We start from the raw sequence: 17,081 nt of genomic DNA on the forward strand, positions 1-17,081 counted from the left end.
ACCACAGAGCATCTGCTAACTGGGATGGCTACTAAGTACCTAATGGGTATAAAGTATGTGGTTCTTGAATAAAAGATTGATTCATAGAGTGATGTGCAGTTCATTATACTACCCAGATTAACATACACTGTAAAGTCATGAATTGTTTGGGAGGTTTCCATTGGCTATTTTCAAAGTATGGCTAACGGCAGAAAACTAGAGTGAGGCAAATGTACCCATGCTTTTATTTTAAATCATGAATGCAGTTACAGTCACTAGTTCCTTACCATATTCCAAACAGTCCCAATTATCTTTTCAATCCCCAGTCTTACCCCTGAAAAGTATCCACTGTATATTAGCATTTAAAACATGTTAATATCTCACATCTCCTGAATTCCCACAGTATCAGTATAAAAGTATAACTAATTTGGGACTATGGAGAAGTTTCAGTGGGTAAAATCAAATGCTGCAAGAGTATGAGTGTGGCTGAGGATGCCTGTAAACACAGGAGATGGGAGGATTCCAGGGTCTGCTGTTTTCCAGCCAGGTTCCAGGCTCAGCAAGTAACCTTGTCCCAAGGGAATAAGGTGGAGAATGACAGAACATGACTCCATGCATACTCCTCTGTCCTCAACATGCACACATGAACACACAGCCAGACACACAGTCACACACACACACACACACACACACACTTTGGAAACTCCAGTGTTGTTCCCAAAGAGTGTTGCTAACACGATTAACTGACTAAGTGACTAAGCTTCAGGATGGCAGAACAAGCCTGTCTCCTGAGGGCAGACTCAAACCTTGAAGTGAGATCTCTGCAAGATCTAGCTCTTCTTTCTTTGCTCCCCTGGGCTCAGTACCTTCTGAAGATCCCTATGTAATCCTGCCTCAGACTCTCTCTCAGGTCCCTCTCCTGTCTCTCTTTCTTTGTAGGCCCATGTTCACAGACTATGCCTTGGACAACTCTACCTGAAGTTTGCTCCAGATGATTGGCATGGGCTATTCCCTCTCCCTGAAGATACATCTCCCAAATCTTCTGTTTCTTATCATTTAGGATTGCATAACTGCACCCCCAGAGCAACCTCCTGTGGCTTCCCAGTCACTCCCCTTTATCTCCTCTGATTGGGTCATCACAGAAATTATTGGCATCATACATTTTATTGCTTCTGAATGCTTCCCTCTTGTCTCTCACTACATACAGGGAAAGACCTTGTCTATGTCATGGCTGACATTTCCTGAATGACAGAGAACTCCCTTTACTAATGAACAATTCTAAAAATAAAATTTCTTGGTATAAATACTTGAAACTTAGAGCATTCATGATTTTTAACTTCATAGTCTTAATTCTATGATACAATCATTAGTTTATTTATTATCTCAAGAAAGATTGCTTTTACTTCTTGTGATTATTTTTTATACAAATTAACACTACAGTCAATATTTCCTATATAGGATTAATATAGGAATAATATCTGTGTGAGGGTTTTTTGCAAAATTAAACGAGCATATTTTATTTTATTTTATTTTTTAATGATTCAGGTTGTAGACAGGTTGGGCTTGAACTCATGTTTTTCCTATTCTAACCTCCTGAGTCTTGTGGTTACAGGAATGTGCCACCATTCTTTTTTTTTTATTAGCATCTGTTGTAAAAAGTCAACAAATATTACTCTATGATTATTATTCCATCCCATGTATAATAAATTTTAAAAATTTTCTAGGCTTAAAAATATATGTTTTATTTGCCCAATATGTGTGCATGTATGTGTGTATGCTAATATACTTATCTGAACACCTTTGTTTCTGAGAACTTTAAGGTAAACCACTTCAAAAACATAGTAATGAGGACTTTTCAGGTTCTTAAAATCATTTATATATTTCTTTCTCAGGCAAGGAAATCACATGAAATTTCTTTTCAGAAGTAATTCATGCCAAGGACTATCTCCATAAAATGAGTATCAGTAAAACCATACATCTATAGCTCTCCACCTAGCATCTGTAGATAGATGGCTGTACAAGCCAATCATTGGCTATCAGAATGTGTAGGTACTCAAGTCTTTCAGATAAAATGGCATAATATTTGAACACAATACACACAGCCTCCTGTATGTTAAATCACCTCTAATTGCTATGCCTGATACAGCACAAACACCACACAGATGGTTGCTACAGTATGCTGTTTAAGGACATGTAGGGCTGACTGTAAACAGGGCTGGTTCCTGGATCCTATGAAGCTTACTTACTAACTCAGATTACAGCTTCTGGTCTAGAGAATTCTATTATCTTATTTTGTTCAGGAGTAATTTCATTTGCCTCCTTTGCTTTGTTAACAGCGCATAAGTCGTTAAGGAATAACGTATTTAACTTATACTCATGTAAGCAATTTCAGCTTTTTAAAACTCTGTCTTATAAAAAGATACTATATTACCTTGGAAACAAGGTTGAAAAAGCCAGATTCTTTACTTTTGCATTTCTATTCACTTCCTTTGTCATGGCTACATAAAATTATAGTCCCAAAGGAATATAATATAGTGTACAGATGTTTAGAAATTCTCATTGACAGCTGTATTTTCTGCTCTAATGTTTAAAGTTCCATACTCTCTTTGAGTTTAGAACAAACAGATAGTATGCCATATTCTTTTTTCAAAGTGGATGATGGGCTGGACTTTGGTCACACAGTGATAAACAGGTCTTTATTATTTTGGACACTGATACAATGAATCTAGTGAGCATTCTTCCCAAACTAGCATGTGCTCTTTTATTACAAGCATGATGAACATTACTGATATGGGTACAAGTTTGGCTTACTGTAGAATTGGCTGATATCATTAACTGGACATTGAGTAAAAACATAATACATGATAGTTTTTCCCAGTTTGGTTGACTTTAAATCAGTATATTAATATATGCCTTAATGTATGGAACTCTTAAAGCTCAGAGACCTAACAGGCAATATTTACCTATCATCACTTTATACAACTTTCAGATATTAACTTTGAAAGAAAATACATTTGTATTTTAATAAATTATCACAATTAAACCTTTATTTTTCTCATTAGAAGGAAATAATGAATCAAATGAAACAAGAGAAATGGCAAGGAAAGATTTAGCATAAAGCAATATTTCTTAAAAGAAAATGTCAAGAATTTTATGAAAATATGCACATTTCTTATAAGTGAATGGCAGAGTCCAGCCCTTTACCTTAAAAAAAAAAATCAAAGCTATTCATAGCCTTTAAGCTTCAATTTAGGACCTTAAGCTGGGAATGGACCATTCCTAAATAGATGGTGTTCTGAATTTATAATGAAAGTAAATAAAGTAATCTCTCTGGAGGACTATCTGGATGTATTCTTTCTCAAACCATAACTATGATATTTTGGAAGAAGGATTATATGAGTTGTATCTTTCTTTGCCAGAGAAAGATTTATTTGGAATAGGTCTAAACAAAATATCTTAAAGTCAAAAATAACCATGGAATATTTAAAATTATAATTAATGAGTGAAGATTGAACACCTATCTTGTTCAGTATGGGTTTTGCAGTCATTTGCATATTGTATTCAGCCAACAATCACATTTTAAATTTTAATTAGTAGACATTAAAATATAATTAGCAGCAAATAACAGAATGACAAAGCTACAAAAATTCTTGAAGAACCAAGGAAGCAGCGTTATTTAGTCTGGGTGTGACGTGCTCTTCCAGGAACCTGAGGAGTCAAAATGTCTTCTTCAGCTTTCCCACTTGGCCTCATTCTATTTCTGAGATAGAATATTGATAACATGACGAGATCTGTCAAAACTAGGATGTGCATTCTTCAGATTCAAGATCCCCAAACCTCAATAAACACACATATAAAAGAACGCAGCAAGTTCCAACATGGCATACACACAACAAAATTAATTCACTTATCAGAGACATATACAATTTAAATATGCATTTTTCAGGAGGAAGCAGAGGACAACAGAGATAAACCGTAGCTGTCAAACCAGTGGAACAGAGAAACACACTACAAAACTCACACAATACATGAGTTACAGATGAAAAATAATGCTTTAGAAAAAGAAGTTGGTAGCCTAATATATGCTCATGTATATATTTGTATATAGAATGAAGAAAGTCAGCTTGCATGAGGGTCATATCTATCTACCTTGAAGTCATATCACACTTACTATAAGCAATTTACAGAATTTGCCAGATTTGCATATACAGAAATTGCAAAATGAATTAAAATACATTGAAATATAGCACACTCAATATGTATGAATATAAACCTCTCAGGATTAACTAGAATTGGCCATAATTGGCACTTGCTACCACGGAACAAGGATGGCGATTGAGGAAAAGAAGGGAAACTCCAAGAAAAATTCCAAGGGGAAAAAGAAGTTAAAAAAAAAAACCAAAAACCGAAAAACCAAAAACCAAAACTTGCTTTGATTCTTCCTTATGTAAAATAAAGTTGCCTGTTGTTGATTTGCAGTGTCCGGCATCTTGTTTTTTGTTTTTTTGTTTGTTTGTTTGTTTTCCCCCAGCTGGGGTGCTGTTTGAAGATAGTTTACATTTCTTAGGCTTTCCATCTTTGTTTGCTTCGTTCAGATTAGGTGTCCCTTGGTAGGTAATTGGTGAAATCCATGGAAATATTTACTATACTGATGACTTCCAGGCCAACTCTTGAGCAGTCAGTGAAATGTAGATTTTATTTGTTGAAAGAAGAGGAAAAAAAAAATAGATCTTGTTATTAGAAAATGTCCTATCGCTTCACATTAATTCTCTTCAAATAAAAGATCAGCCACTTCCCAAAGAAAATACTATCAATAAAGCGTGTGTTAGCCTCTTCACTTATGTTTCCGGAAGCTGATGCTCCTTGTGGAGGTAACTAGAGTACAGGGGTGCAGAATGGTGCTTGGAGTTTAGGGTCAACTTTGCTGTCCGCTCCGTAGATTTTACAGGCGATTTGCTCTTTGCTTTAAGAAGAGAAAGTGATATTGGAAAAAAGTCAGCACTTTAGATTAAAGCAAAGCACCCTTCACAAAGCCACAAACAAGAAGCAGGACAGAAAGTCCATGGCTTGTAGCTATCCTCGCACCTGCGGAAGAAGTTATAAGATATTCGCTCATCTTGAAGATTTCCAATGCTCCTTATTAGGCTGTTTTAAACATATACATATATATATTTAATTAGCTCGCCAGCTTGGCTCTGGTGCTCATGATTGTCTTGGCATGCACTGCAAACAACAACACATACAAAACATTTCAGTCCCAAGAAGCTGGTGGTGTCTGTTTTTACACAATGCCATCCCACGGCTGGGAACTCAGAGAGTAAATGAATCCAAACATGTTTCCCTTAAGAAATGGCATGAATCTCACTTCTTGTGATCAATTGGTTGTTCTCACCCTTGTCCCTGAGAGCACATTTCCTATTTCACTAGTGTGTGAGTGTAAAAGTGCAGAAGAAATCCAAAACTTAAGAGTACCATGCTGCTCAGTGTTGAGGACTGTGTTGGAGGCAACCACCTCTTGGGGATTACTTTCTGAGTATGACCCTTCTCAAGCTTTTATTTCTCATGTCTGGAGAAGAATTATCAATGCTAGGAACTTAACAAGCTCTGAAACTAATTGTATATGGTGGGGAGGGGATGAAATTGTACTGTCACAATGCTTCCTTTATTATCCAGTCAACTTCTAGCCTTAATGACATATCAGCAACTAATAGTAAAACCAAAAAATGTGAGGGACAAAAAACACTCCTTTTTTTTTCTGTGTTTACTTGGAGAATGGTTATAAAGAATTGAAAAGGAAAAGGGGTGCAACTTCAAATTGTTCAATATTTCAGCTAAACCAGGTTGACTCCTTAATTCCAAGGATAAGAGCTGATGCATTCAAAGAGCGGCTGTAGAATAGACATGTGAGACTTTGGAATGGCCTATTGAAAGACCAACACATCTGCTTTTTTGGTCAGGTTGCTTTGGTGTTGACTCTGACTTGCTTTCCTGGGAGGTGGCCTGTATATACTGCATGGAATCTCCTTTCATCAACCTAAGGACTAGAGACCCAGTAAGTGCCCTGTATGCAATTTCAATTTCTGTGAGAACATTCTGAGACCCAAAAGTTACTCTCAGTCCCCATGTGGCTCTAAGTACAGAGAACATGCAAATCAAACATGTATTCTAATCCACTAACTACTTGTAGCTAAGCATGTATTCATGTTAGATTTTGAAGTAAGATTCTTTGACAGAAAGAGAAAGACAAATTACTACCCAGTTCTCTAAATAGCTGATTGCACTTGATTTGACAGAAATATGTATGCCACCAAGAGAAATTTAAAAATGATGAAATAGCAAAATCTTTGGAAAAGGCTTCACTCCAGGAGTTATTTTGTGATGGAGCAGTTTCCTTCTCTAGTGAGTGATAGAAGTTGGGTTCTAACTGAAATTGCTCTTTCTTGGTGCTCCTTTCTTAGATATACTTAGATATTTCAGAACTTGCCCTGCCCATCATACCTCTCACATATTAATGAAGAAACAGCTGCTTCATTTCAAGTCAGCATTTCCTGTCATATGTCTAGCATGTGCAAGTTAAAGCATAATTTATATGAATATTTTCATGGGGAATCAAGCCAGTCTGACATGGTTGAACATGTTTGAAAGGCACTGGAAATTTGAATTGCCTTCAGATGCACAATCCACCATTGGAACACAGAACTTTCTTTTTTCCAGGTTGGACTCTTTCATCCATTCAAGTTGCATGCATTCACTAGCACATTTCTAATTCAATGAATTTATTTCTGCCAGGACAACCATAAAGACTTTGTTCTAGGTGGTAAATTCTACATTCTGTTTCATCACATCACAGAGTTGTTTTCATTTCTTTTTGTTTTTTATTTGTGTCCCAAGAGAGGAGAGATAGACTGCTCTTTTTGCAGCCTCCAAGGGAGTGAAATTTGAGGCTCTAAAATGCTGGAGTCTGTCTTACATAATTGTACTAGATTACCAACATTGCTGTTTCATCAAAATTCATACTATTTTCAGAAAACAATATTGTCAGCCAACATACTCTTGTTTATTACATATAAATATCAGAAGCATTGTTTTTCATCAAGAGAAAACCAGCAACTCCCCAGGTACCCTCTTTTTCCCATACAGAAACTTCTCACTTTTGTGAACTGGTAAGCCAAGTTTGCAGTCAGAAGCCGTGATTTCCAGTTTCTGTTGCCATCCACTTCTGAGACTTCAAGTGATACACTTATTCTATGCTTTCTAAAATCAGCCTAACTATGCATGGATTATGATTGTTCTGGCCTTTTCATATTACTAAGCCTAATCTGCCATAGAATACATGCACCTACTTTGTTTCATTTAGTTTCTTTTCCTCACTTGCCAGGTCAGCCATGTAACTTATCTCTTGCCCTAAAGAATTATACATTTCAGCAATCATTGCTCTCAGAAGACCTGCTGTCCACATTATCTTTTTTTTCTCCAGAAAATGGGACTCTCTTTATATTCTGAACTTTTCAAGTATTTTGGTTATGCTTCTCTTTTGCCTTCATATAGTTAAAATTGTTTGCAATTAATTGTTTATATATTATCTCACTGACAATTACAATCCATTAAAAGCAAAGTCCTGAATTTTTTATTATTTTTTAAAAGACTTTTATTATTTATTTATATATGAGTGCTTTATCTGCATGTACAACTTTATACCAGAAGAGAGTATCAAATCCCACTGGAGATGGTTGTGAGCCACCATGTGGTTGCTGGGAGTTGAACTCAGGACCTTTGGAAGAGCAGGCAGTACTCTTAACTACTAAGCCATCTCTCCACCCCCCCCCCAAATTCTTTAAAGTAATTGTTAAGCATGCTGTTCATATAAAAAAAATAAAAGTTTAGATGTTTTAAACTTTTGCCTCTAACATAAAATACTCTGTGAAGAAGAGAGATGTTATTATCTAATTGCTGGAAGAAAATGTGCAGGTAGTATGTCTAGGATAAAATAGGCCAGATCTGATAAAGAGTTTACTTCTAGGTTCAGAATTCACCTAGTTATGTCCCTTGGCATGTAGCTAGCCAATAGTGGCACCTGTCGCTACCCTTCAGGTTTAAAGATGTTCATAGGCCACTCTTTGGTGTCATCCCCATATCTGTGAAGCTGGTAGAGATATTTTCTGTACTGTAAGTAGAAAAGAAGTGCTCAAGAAATCTCAAAAGCCTGTGAACGCAGAAGTCTAGCTTCCATTTCTTATCTTCTCTGATGCCTCATGCTTTTGGCATTGTCTCCAGGGACAAAGACAAACACACAATTCTCAAGAATGTGAGAAATGCAGAAAATTGGGACTAAGTCTTCCTCAAGACCCAGCTATACTACTCTTGGGTATATATCTAAGGAATACTCAATCTCACCACAAGGACACATACTCAATTTTGTTTGTATCAGCATTATTCATAACAACAAGAACCTGGAAACAACCTAGATGCCCTTCAACTGAAGAATGGATAAAAAATATGTGGCACATATACACAATGGAGTACTACTCAGCAGTAAAAAAATAATGATATCACAAAATTTGCAGGCAAATGGATGGAACTAGAAAATATCATCCTGAGTGATGTAACCCAGACTTAGAAGGACAAACATAGTATGTATTCACTGATAAGTGGATACTAGGTGTGAGGGAAGGGATGGCCAGACTGCAACCCACAGCTCCAGAGAGGCTAGCTAACAGGGCAAAACCCTTGGAGGGACACATGGATGACCCAGTGAGGGAGAAGTGGATGAGATCTACATGAGTGGACTGGGTGTTGGGGAGGGCAAGGAGTTGGGGATGAGAACATAGGGAAATGGGAGGGTCTAGTTGGAGCAGGGACAGATTGGGATGGCAGGGAGGGAGATACCATGATATATGAGGATATCATGGGAATAGGAAGGGGCAGGATGCTGGGGAGGCTTTCAGGAATCCACAAGGATGACCCCACCTTGGTCTGTTGACAGTGGTCCAGAGGGTGCCTGGACTGGTCTACTCTGGTGACCAGTCTAGTGAATAACCTAGCTGTCATCATTGAGCCTTTGTCCAGTGACTGATGGAGCATATGTAGAAATCTATGGCCAGGCACAAGGCTTAGCTCTGGGAATCCAATCCATGAGAGAGAGGAGGGATTCTGCAGGTGGGGGATGTTGAGATCATGATGGGAAGACATGAGAGATGACTGGTCACACTAGTGGAAGCCCATGAACTATACACTAGTGGCTGTGCAGTCCTGTAGTGAGTAGCCATTCCAGCTTTGATCTGTAAGTTTCAACCTCCATTGAGGCTTTGGTAACTGTCACGCCTACAAGGTGGGCCGAGAGAGAGGATGCTGAAGACCCAAGATCTGGGTGGGCCAGCTCTCTTGGTTCCTGGACCCTGGACGCTGGAGGTAGACCAAGCAGAGTTCTTTAGAGAACACTGCTGGATCGTGCCACACCTTTCCCAGACCCTGTATCCCTTCACTTGTAAGTTACCCACAAAATAAACCTCCCTTTTAACTACACAGAGGGGCCTTAATAATTTCACCAATGGAGCCTCCATGGTGGATTAGGCCCTCTGGATATGGAAGATGGTTGTTTGGCTCGAACTATTGGGGGTTACCCAGGCAGGGGGATTAGGATCCATCCCTGATACATGGAAAGACTTTTGGGAAACCAGTGCCTGTGTTGTGATGCCTTGCTCAGCTTTGATGTAGTAGGAAGGGGCTTGGACCTGCCTAGGCTCAGTGTGCCAGGCTCTGCTGACTTCCCATGGGAGACCTTGATTTGGGGGATGTGAGAATGTAGGGTGGCTTGGGAGAAAGGGCTGGGGAGTGGGGGGGGGAGGAGGGAGGAGGTGGGATCTGTTGGTGGTATGTAGAGGGAGTAGAAAATTTCTTAATGAAGAAAAATGAAAACAAAATTTTGTAGTGGATAGCCATCCCAGCATTGGCCTGGAAGTTCCAACCCCCATTGAGGCTTCGGTAATGGTCACGCCCACAAGGCAGGGCAGAGAAGGAAGCGGAAGAGGGAGGATCGAGAGGAGGTCAGGCGCTTGGTTCAGGGACCCTGGACGCTGGAGGGAGACCGAGCAGAGTTCTCTAGAGAACACCGCCGGACTGCACTATACCTTTGCCAGACCCTGCAACCTACCCCTTCATTGTAAGTTACCCCACAAAATAAACCTCCCTTTTAACTACATGGAGTGACCTAAATAATTTCACCAATAAAATTTTATTTAAAAAGCAAAAAAAAAAAAGAATGTGAGAAATGAGTGTGACTAAGGAGCATTATATACAAGCCTCAACAATTCCATCATCATCATCATCATCATCATCATCATCATCACTACATAATATAATAGAAATTTCACTTGTTTATTTTTAAGTAAAGTTAAAACCAGTCCAAGCTCAGTAGTCAAGACTTGGCCAACTCTATCAACTGAACGAGAAATGATATGTGTTATACAGACTGCTAATATCATCTGTCCTAGCAGCTGTGCTCTGTTCCTGGTCATCAACAGGAATCACATTCATAAGGAAGTTTGGCCTCCATCTTCCTCTCATTTGTTAGAATAAGCAGTTACATTGTCTCCTTCTTCTGTTCCCTTGCCACTGTCCTCTGCCAGATGGAAGAATTTAGCTCCCGCACACTTTCCATGTAGCATTTATTTGTACTGCATGTCTAGCTATGCTTGTGATCTCTACAGTGGCTAAGAAGTATGGGGGAATGACTCTGCATAGCACAGTGAATAATTAAAGACACAGTCTCGCCGGGCGGTGGTGGCACATGCCTTTAATCCCAGCACTCGGGAGGCAGAACCAGGCGGATCTCTGTGAGTTTGAGGCCAGCCTGGGCTACCAGGTGAGTTCCAGGAAAGGTGCAAAGCTACACAGGGAAACCCTGTCTCCAAAAACCAAAAAAAAAAAAAGAAAAGAAAAGAAAAAAAAGACACAGTTTCATTCCTCACAACAATCCCAGATGCTTAATGCACAGATTAAGAAAGCAATAGTCAGAGACACAGAAAGCAGGAAGGCAAAAGCCTAGGTGTGAAGCCCAAGTGTGGTGCCAGCAGAGCCCCGACATGCTCCTGCCTGCACCATGGGGGAGTGGCCCAACTTCAAGATTTTCACTTGTGTGAGGTCATCGTTTGGAGAGTATGCTTGAGAGGTAAACCCATTTCACATAAATTTTACTTTTCTCTAGCTATAAACTGATAAATACCAGATATGGAAATATCATCAGGTCCTAAGTGAACTTCAGCTAGCTCAATGTTATCAGGTAGCACATGATACAATGTTTTGAACTTTTCAAATCATAAACTTTTAGAGTTTAAAGTTTCCTCAAAATCTCTTAAGTGTTTGAGTGAGCTGTGGGTTCACCATTATTCTGACATCACCTTAGCTAAGAGTTTTTTCCCCAAGTTTTTTATTTAAGATACAGAAATGGTAAGTCGAGTGTTGAAGATGTCAGCATTAGTAGGCTGTGGTGGAAAGAATAGCAAAGCTCATGGCTTGGAGGAAATGTCACCAGATATGAGTATTAAATAACCAAGGTGGAAGTGGAAAGAAGTATCTCAAATTTGAACTCATGCAAGATTTATTGAAATATTCATTTCTTTTGGCTCTGAATATTTTATGCATTACTTTCTTATGCACACATGACTTTTACTTGGTGTAGGAGCAAGAAGCACCCCTACTGAAAGCATCTGTGGGACACTCCAGGTGTGATGACTGAGAGCCCCTCCCCTTCTCCTTCTCCTTGACCACCTAATATCATCAAAAGGAACAAGAAAAAAGAAGAAAGACATCCTCTCCCTGTGTGGCTTCACTAGTGAGAATGTAGAATACTTATTTTGCAAGAATGAATATCGGAGATGCTCATTGTGTGGTCCGAACTCCTCTAGGAAGAATGCAACAACCACCTGGAACTCTGCTGCCATAGCAGGCAGGCCTCTTTGACATACTTTTCTTTATTACAGATGTCAGCTCTAAGAAGTGAAAAGAAACGGCAGTGCAAGACAATTTGAGCTAAGTTTTGATGAAAATTTTATTCAGGTTAGCTTATGATAAATCACTACTAACAGGAAAGATCAAATAATAGTATGACTTTATCCTAGACTTTTTTTTTTTTTTTTAGAAGAATACCTTTTTATTAGAATTCCTAGGGGTCCAGGGACAATTTCTTTTAGAAATCTAGCTTTTATAAAGAAGTTAGTATCATTTTGACAAAATATCTAAATTACTAACATTGCATGTTGGCAGTAGCAGCTTTTCCTGCTTTCCTTTGGTCAGCAAATTACAGCCCTTTTCTAGTTAAAGGGCTTCGTATTGAGGACCATGGAGAAAGGGTAGCTGCCCTTCCATTCCAGGTATACATAACAAGGCATTTAGATGATACCCTAGTCACCACAGAATGTTCCAGACTTTCCCATTGCTTAAAATAATATCTCATTTCAAGGTTTTTAGCTATTTATTTTCTAATGAAGACTGGAATTGTAAGAGGAATGTTGCTTCCCTTCAACTAAGACTATAATACATCTTTTATAATGTTTATCTATGTATTCATTGTGGATGCACACACATGTGCATGTCCACAGGAGATTGTTTGTGCATATGTATGTGGAGGCCAGAGGACATATTCCTTCATCACTTTTCACCTTGTATATTAAGCCCAGAGCTCACCAAATCAGCTAATTTAAAGAGCCAGCTAGTCCCAAGTTTCCCCTGTTTCTAATTTCAATGTGTTGGGATTATAAGAGGCTGTCACACCCTGGCTGACACTTATGTGGATACTGATACATGTTTGCATGGGAGGCACTTCTATCCAGAGAGTCAATTCCCCAGTCCTGAACTCTGTGCTTTATACTTGCACAGAAATAGTTTAATTACTCAGCCAACTCCCAGCGTGCTGTCATAGGACATCTTAACAAAGAACATTTTCATGGTGATGTCCCTATCCCAGCAAAAATGATTTTCTCAGTCTTGTAACTTTGACATAACATATTATAGCAGGACAAGTTAATACTTCTTGGGCACTTCTTTTACCTCTGGCTTTGATCCTGTGAACTTGCCATAGCCCCTTATTGAAAGGGTTTGTGAAGTTTGTTCAGGTTTACTCAGCTGGTAGTCAGTGCACTGAGTTCCAATCCAGGTTATGTTAACTTTAGAACTCAGATGCTGGCAGTTAATGCATCCCATAATTTCATCTGGTAATTCCTCATACTTGAAAAGGCTTTCTCAATTCTGACTGTTAAAAATAGAGGGCTGGATGGGAGCTCTCTAGGTGAAGGGAGGAAGGGAATGGACCTGCCTCAACTGAATCTACCAGGATGAGCTGAATCCCCAAGGGAGTCCTTGCTTTGTTGGAGGTGGGAATAGGGAGTGCATTGGGGGCAGGAGGGGGTGGGAGGAGGGAGGACAGGGGAATCTGTGGCTGATATGTAAAATTAAATTAATTATAAAATTAAAAACAGAGGGGAATATGAGAAGCTTTTACAAAATGGAAGCAAAAAGAATAAGACTTGGTGGATAATCAGAAGATTCCAAAGAGGGAAGTTTGAACATCATACTTTAATAACAATTCTAATATATTAATAAGATAAGTATTACATATAACTAGTACTATATATTTCCTGGCATATGAGTAAATACTGCTAATGTGCTTAAAACTATTTACTCATAGAATTTATAATCTCTGTGTATATGCTTTTATTATTAGTTAGAAAACTTTTATAATGTGAAGGTAGATAACAATCCAGATTCTTTCAATAATCAAGTTCTACACATGTAGCTTTCCTACACTGAAGACATTGAATAGTTACACATTTAATGAAGGGATTAAATAAGTGCCTTCAAAGCAGATAATGAAATAGAGACAAATCAGGACAGTTGGCACTGGAGTGTGATGACAGGAACAATGCCCATGATTCACCTACCAAGAGCAGCAAGACCTTGGACCCTGAGTTAGGAGCCAATATGAGATGCTCCATAGCTAGAGTGGCTGAATGTAAGGGTAGCGGTCAGAGAAATGTATTTTGATGATGCCTACACTGATGAAGTATAAGTTTGTCTTCTTAAATACATTGAAACTATGTCACCATAATTTGGAAAGTGGTAATTTTGTACAACTTAAAATTTAATTTTTGCTGTTCAGCGACTTTTGACTTTGAGGTGGCAAATATTGGAAGACCCAATGCCAACATGACAAAGAAACCATCACTCTTGTGTCTTTAACAATACTCTTCTTCAACATACAGCAAAAGGGCAAGATTTTATGCACTCATTTTTCAGGTTAGTGCTAATGATTTACCATTTTATGAATCTCGTGGTTTCAAAATTTTCTAAATTAAGATGTTTTATAGGGTATTTGTAAAACAGGGACTTGCATAATCTTCTTAGCTGTCAGTATTAGAGGTTCTAATGTGAATATTTTTAAAAATTGCTCCTTATCAAGACATATAAATCAAAGAATCAACACATTTTGGTATCAGAGAATACACATCCAACTTCCTAGACACAACTTGTCATTAAGTATCACTTGAAACACGGGTGTGACTTTTATCATTAAGCATGTAATTAAGGGTGGTCCAAGTACTATTTTCCAATTTTTTCTGTCCATCACTATATAAGTGGTCTGAATTTGTTTTCTTAAATATTAACCAACTTATTTAAAAATGTATGCATCTTCTTAACAATAATGTACTTTTATGGTTTGTATTGCAGATAAACTAAAACATAAAGATTCAAATTTTAAGCATTCATTTTTTCCATAATTTTATCAGCTAAACAGTGCTAGGCACTACAATAGCATTAAAAGCATTAAGATATAATTCATAGCCCCAAATATTTTATAACATTTTAGATCAATGTTTCTCACCCTTCCTAATGCTGCAACTCTTTAATACAGTTTCTTATGTTATGTTTTGTTGCTATTTTATAACTGTAATCTTGCTATTGTTATGAATAAGAATATAAATATCTGTGTTTTCTCATGGTTTGGGGGGATCCCTGTAAAAGAGTCATTTGATCTTCCAGAAAGGTTGTGACACACAGGTTGAGAACTGCTGTTTTAGATGGTTGAAATAGAATTTTTAAATTTGGTAAGCTTTTTTTTTTAAGTGGTTGTAATTCGATTGATTGCTCCTTTAATGCATCATTTGTCCACATTATTTATTTAAAGGATAGAAATGAGAACATTACCTTCAACCCACATGAATTTGTTTGACCAGAAAATTTAAAAGTGAAATATTTTACAAGCTACCAATGACACTTCTACATATTTGTCTCTGAGACCTCTAAATGATACAAGGAATGGCTGATGTAGCAGTATACTGTCACAGCTTTATATACACCTTTACATAGAGACATTCGAGAGTATCTGACTACATTATATAATCTTCACTAAAATGTTATTGACTTTGAAGATAAAACTGATTTCTTTAATTTCACTTTCTGTTTTTATTTTCTCAATAGTTCCATAGTTGTCTGCCTAATGGAACAAGAAATTGGAAACCATGGCTTCACAGTTTGCTTTGCGTCAAGACTTGGAGACTATGAAGCAGTCAGGTTAAGTTCTAACGTCCCTTGTCTGTAAGTCTTTCTGTGCTTGGTAACTTCTGATATTTCCAATAATGACACATCACCTATTATCCTAATATTCCTTTGAATTGGGAGGATGAACCGTATCACTGAGAGAGCATAAGACTGCATATTTTATTTATGGATATTATGTGTGTTTGACTTATTATTCATCAGGCTCAAGTCTTCTTGCTTAGAAACAATGACTTGATTGTTATATTATCTATTTGGTGTCCAGAAAGTATGGTGTTGCATATGTGTAAAATACCATATGGATATAATGTTCCTAATTTTATCCTACATGAAATCACATCACATTTTCATAACAGTGCTTTATTGTAAACATCTACTTCCATGCATCTATTTTAATTTTGTCATAAACTCCACAGTAACATAACAGTATTATTTTCTTCACTTGTTGTACTGTCATGAGATGCCTACTTTTATTTTTGAAACAGGCACATTTTAAACATTAAATTGTTTTTTATAGCAAAGTATCATGTTATTCTACTAACAGTATAAATACAAATCCAAATGTTACCATCTTGACATTTTGATGCACATTTTCATGTATCATTTTTATTAGTCTTCTATGATCATAGGTCAGATGGATTTAAAGTTTCACATATGATGTGTTTTCATTTAAGGGTTTGTTTCCTATAGTTTCTTATGTTATATTAGATATTAAATATTCATACTCTAATTAAATATCTTTAAAATATGGTTCTAGAAGATGCATAATATTTAATATATGCTTTAATAATTCATGTTGACTACTTTGGTTTTAGTCACTTTAGTGTATTTTAAGTATATGAAAATCTGTCATGAATATGACTGGTCAGAAATACACATATGATTCACTACTGATCTAGAAATTTCTTTCCACAAGTACAATATCAGACAACATGGATCTAAAGCCCCATATTTGACTTTGCCTATCAAGTCAAATTATCCTTGGAAAGGGATGTTCCTTCTCAGTGCAGAGTGGTGGGGCATTCAATTCATTGTGACCTTGATAATATCATTATTATAAGCAGTATGTGCCACAGTCATGTCTGTCAAGTTTTAGAAAAATTACCAGAGATTTTTAACTTCATTAAACATATGAATACCTGTAATAAGTCTGACAATTGCAGTATTGAGTCTAACCACCCAGTGAACAGCATGTTCATTTACACAACCCTAAATTATCTCAATAAGTTGCTCTATTCACATTTGTGTGACCTATTATTATTTGTTTTATTTTTCAAAAATGACTATTTTACATCTTTTCCTTTTGGAAACTACTGAGGATTTTGCATTATGTTCTGACTTTTTCCTCCCTGGATATTGTATTTAGATAGAAGATTGAATTGAATTTATACATTAGTCTAGTTTTTAATCCATGTCACTTGAGCCCCTGCTGAGTGGGCCACACAATCATAGCACATTTCACTATTTATATGCTTCCTTTCTTCCCTAAGAGTTATACAAAAATTTTACTTTGCACATTGATGCAAGTTTTCATTAATTTTTAAAGCATTTAT

General features: G+C 37.3%; 1 protein-coding gene across 3 annotated transcripts in view; it reads right to left on the minus strand.

Annotated features, from left to right (window-relative positions):
• Window positions 1-1,500: 1,500 nt before the first annotated feature.
• The window catches only part of Vstm2a (V-set and transmembrane domain containing 2A), a 29,726-nt gene continuing 14,145 nt past the window's right edge, over window positions 1,501-17,081 (minus strand). The window contains exon 5 of one of the 3 annotated variants that reach the window (XM_036200707.1): window positions 1,501-4,942. In XM_036200707.1, coding sequence (XP_036056600.1) covers window positions 4,818-4,942 — 125 coding nt within the window. In that variant the 3' untranslated portion in view covers window positions 1,501-4,817. The other 2 variants (XM_036200708.1, XM_036200709.1) reach the window with 2 other exon arrangements.

This window comes from Onychomys torridus, chromosome 10, assembly GCF_903995425.1.
Source record: "Onychomys torridus chromosome 10, mOncTor1.1, whole genome shotgun sequence".
Lineage (NCBI taxonomy): Eukaryota > Metazoa > Chordata > Mammalia > Rodentia > Cricetidae > Onychomys > Onychomys torridus.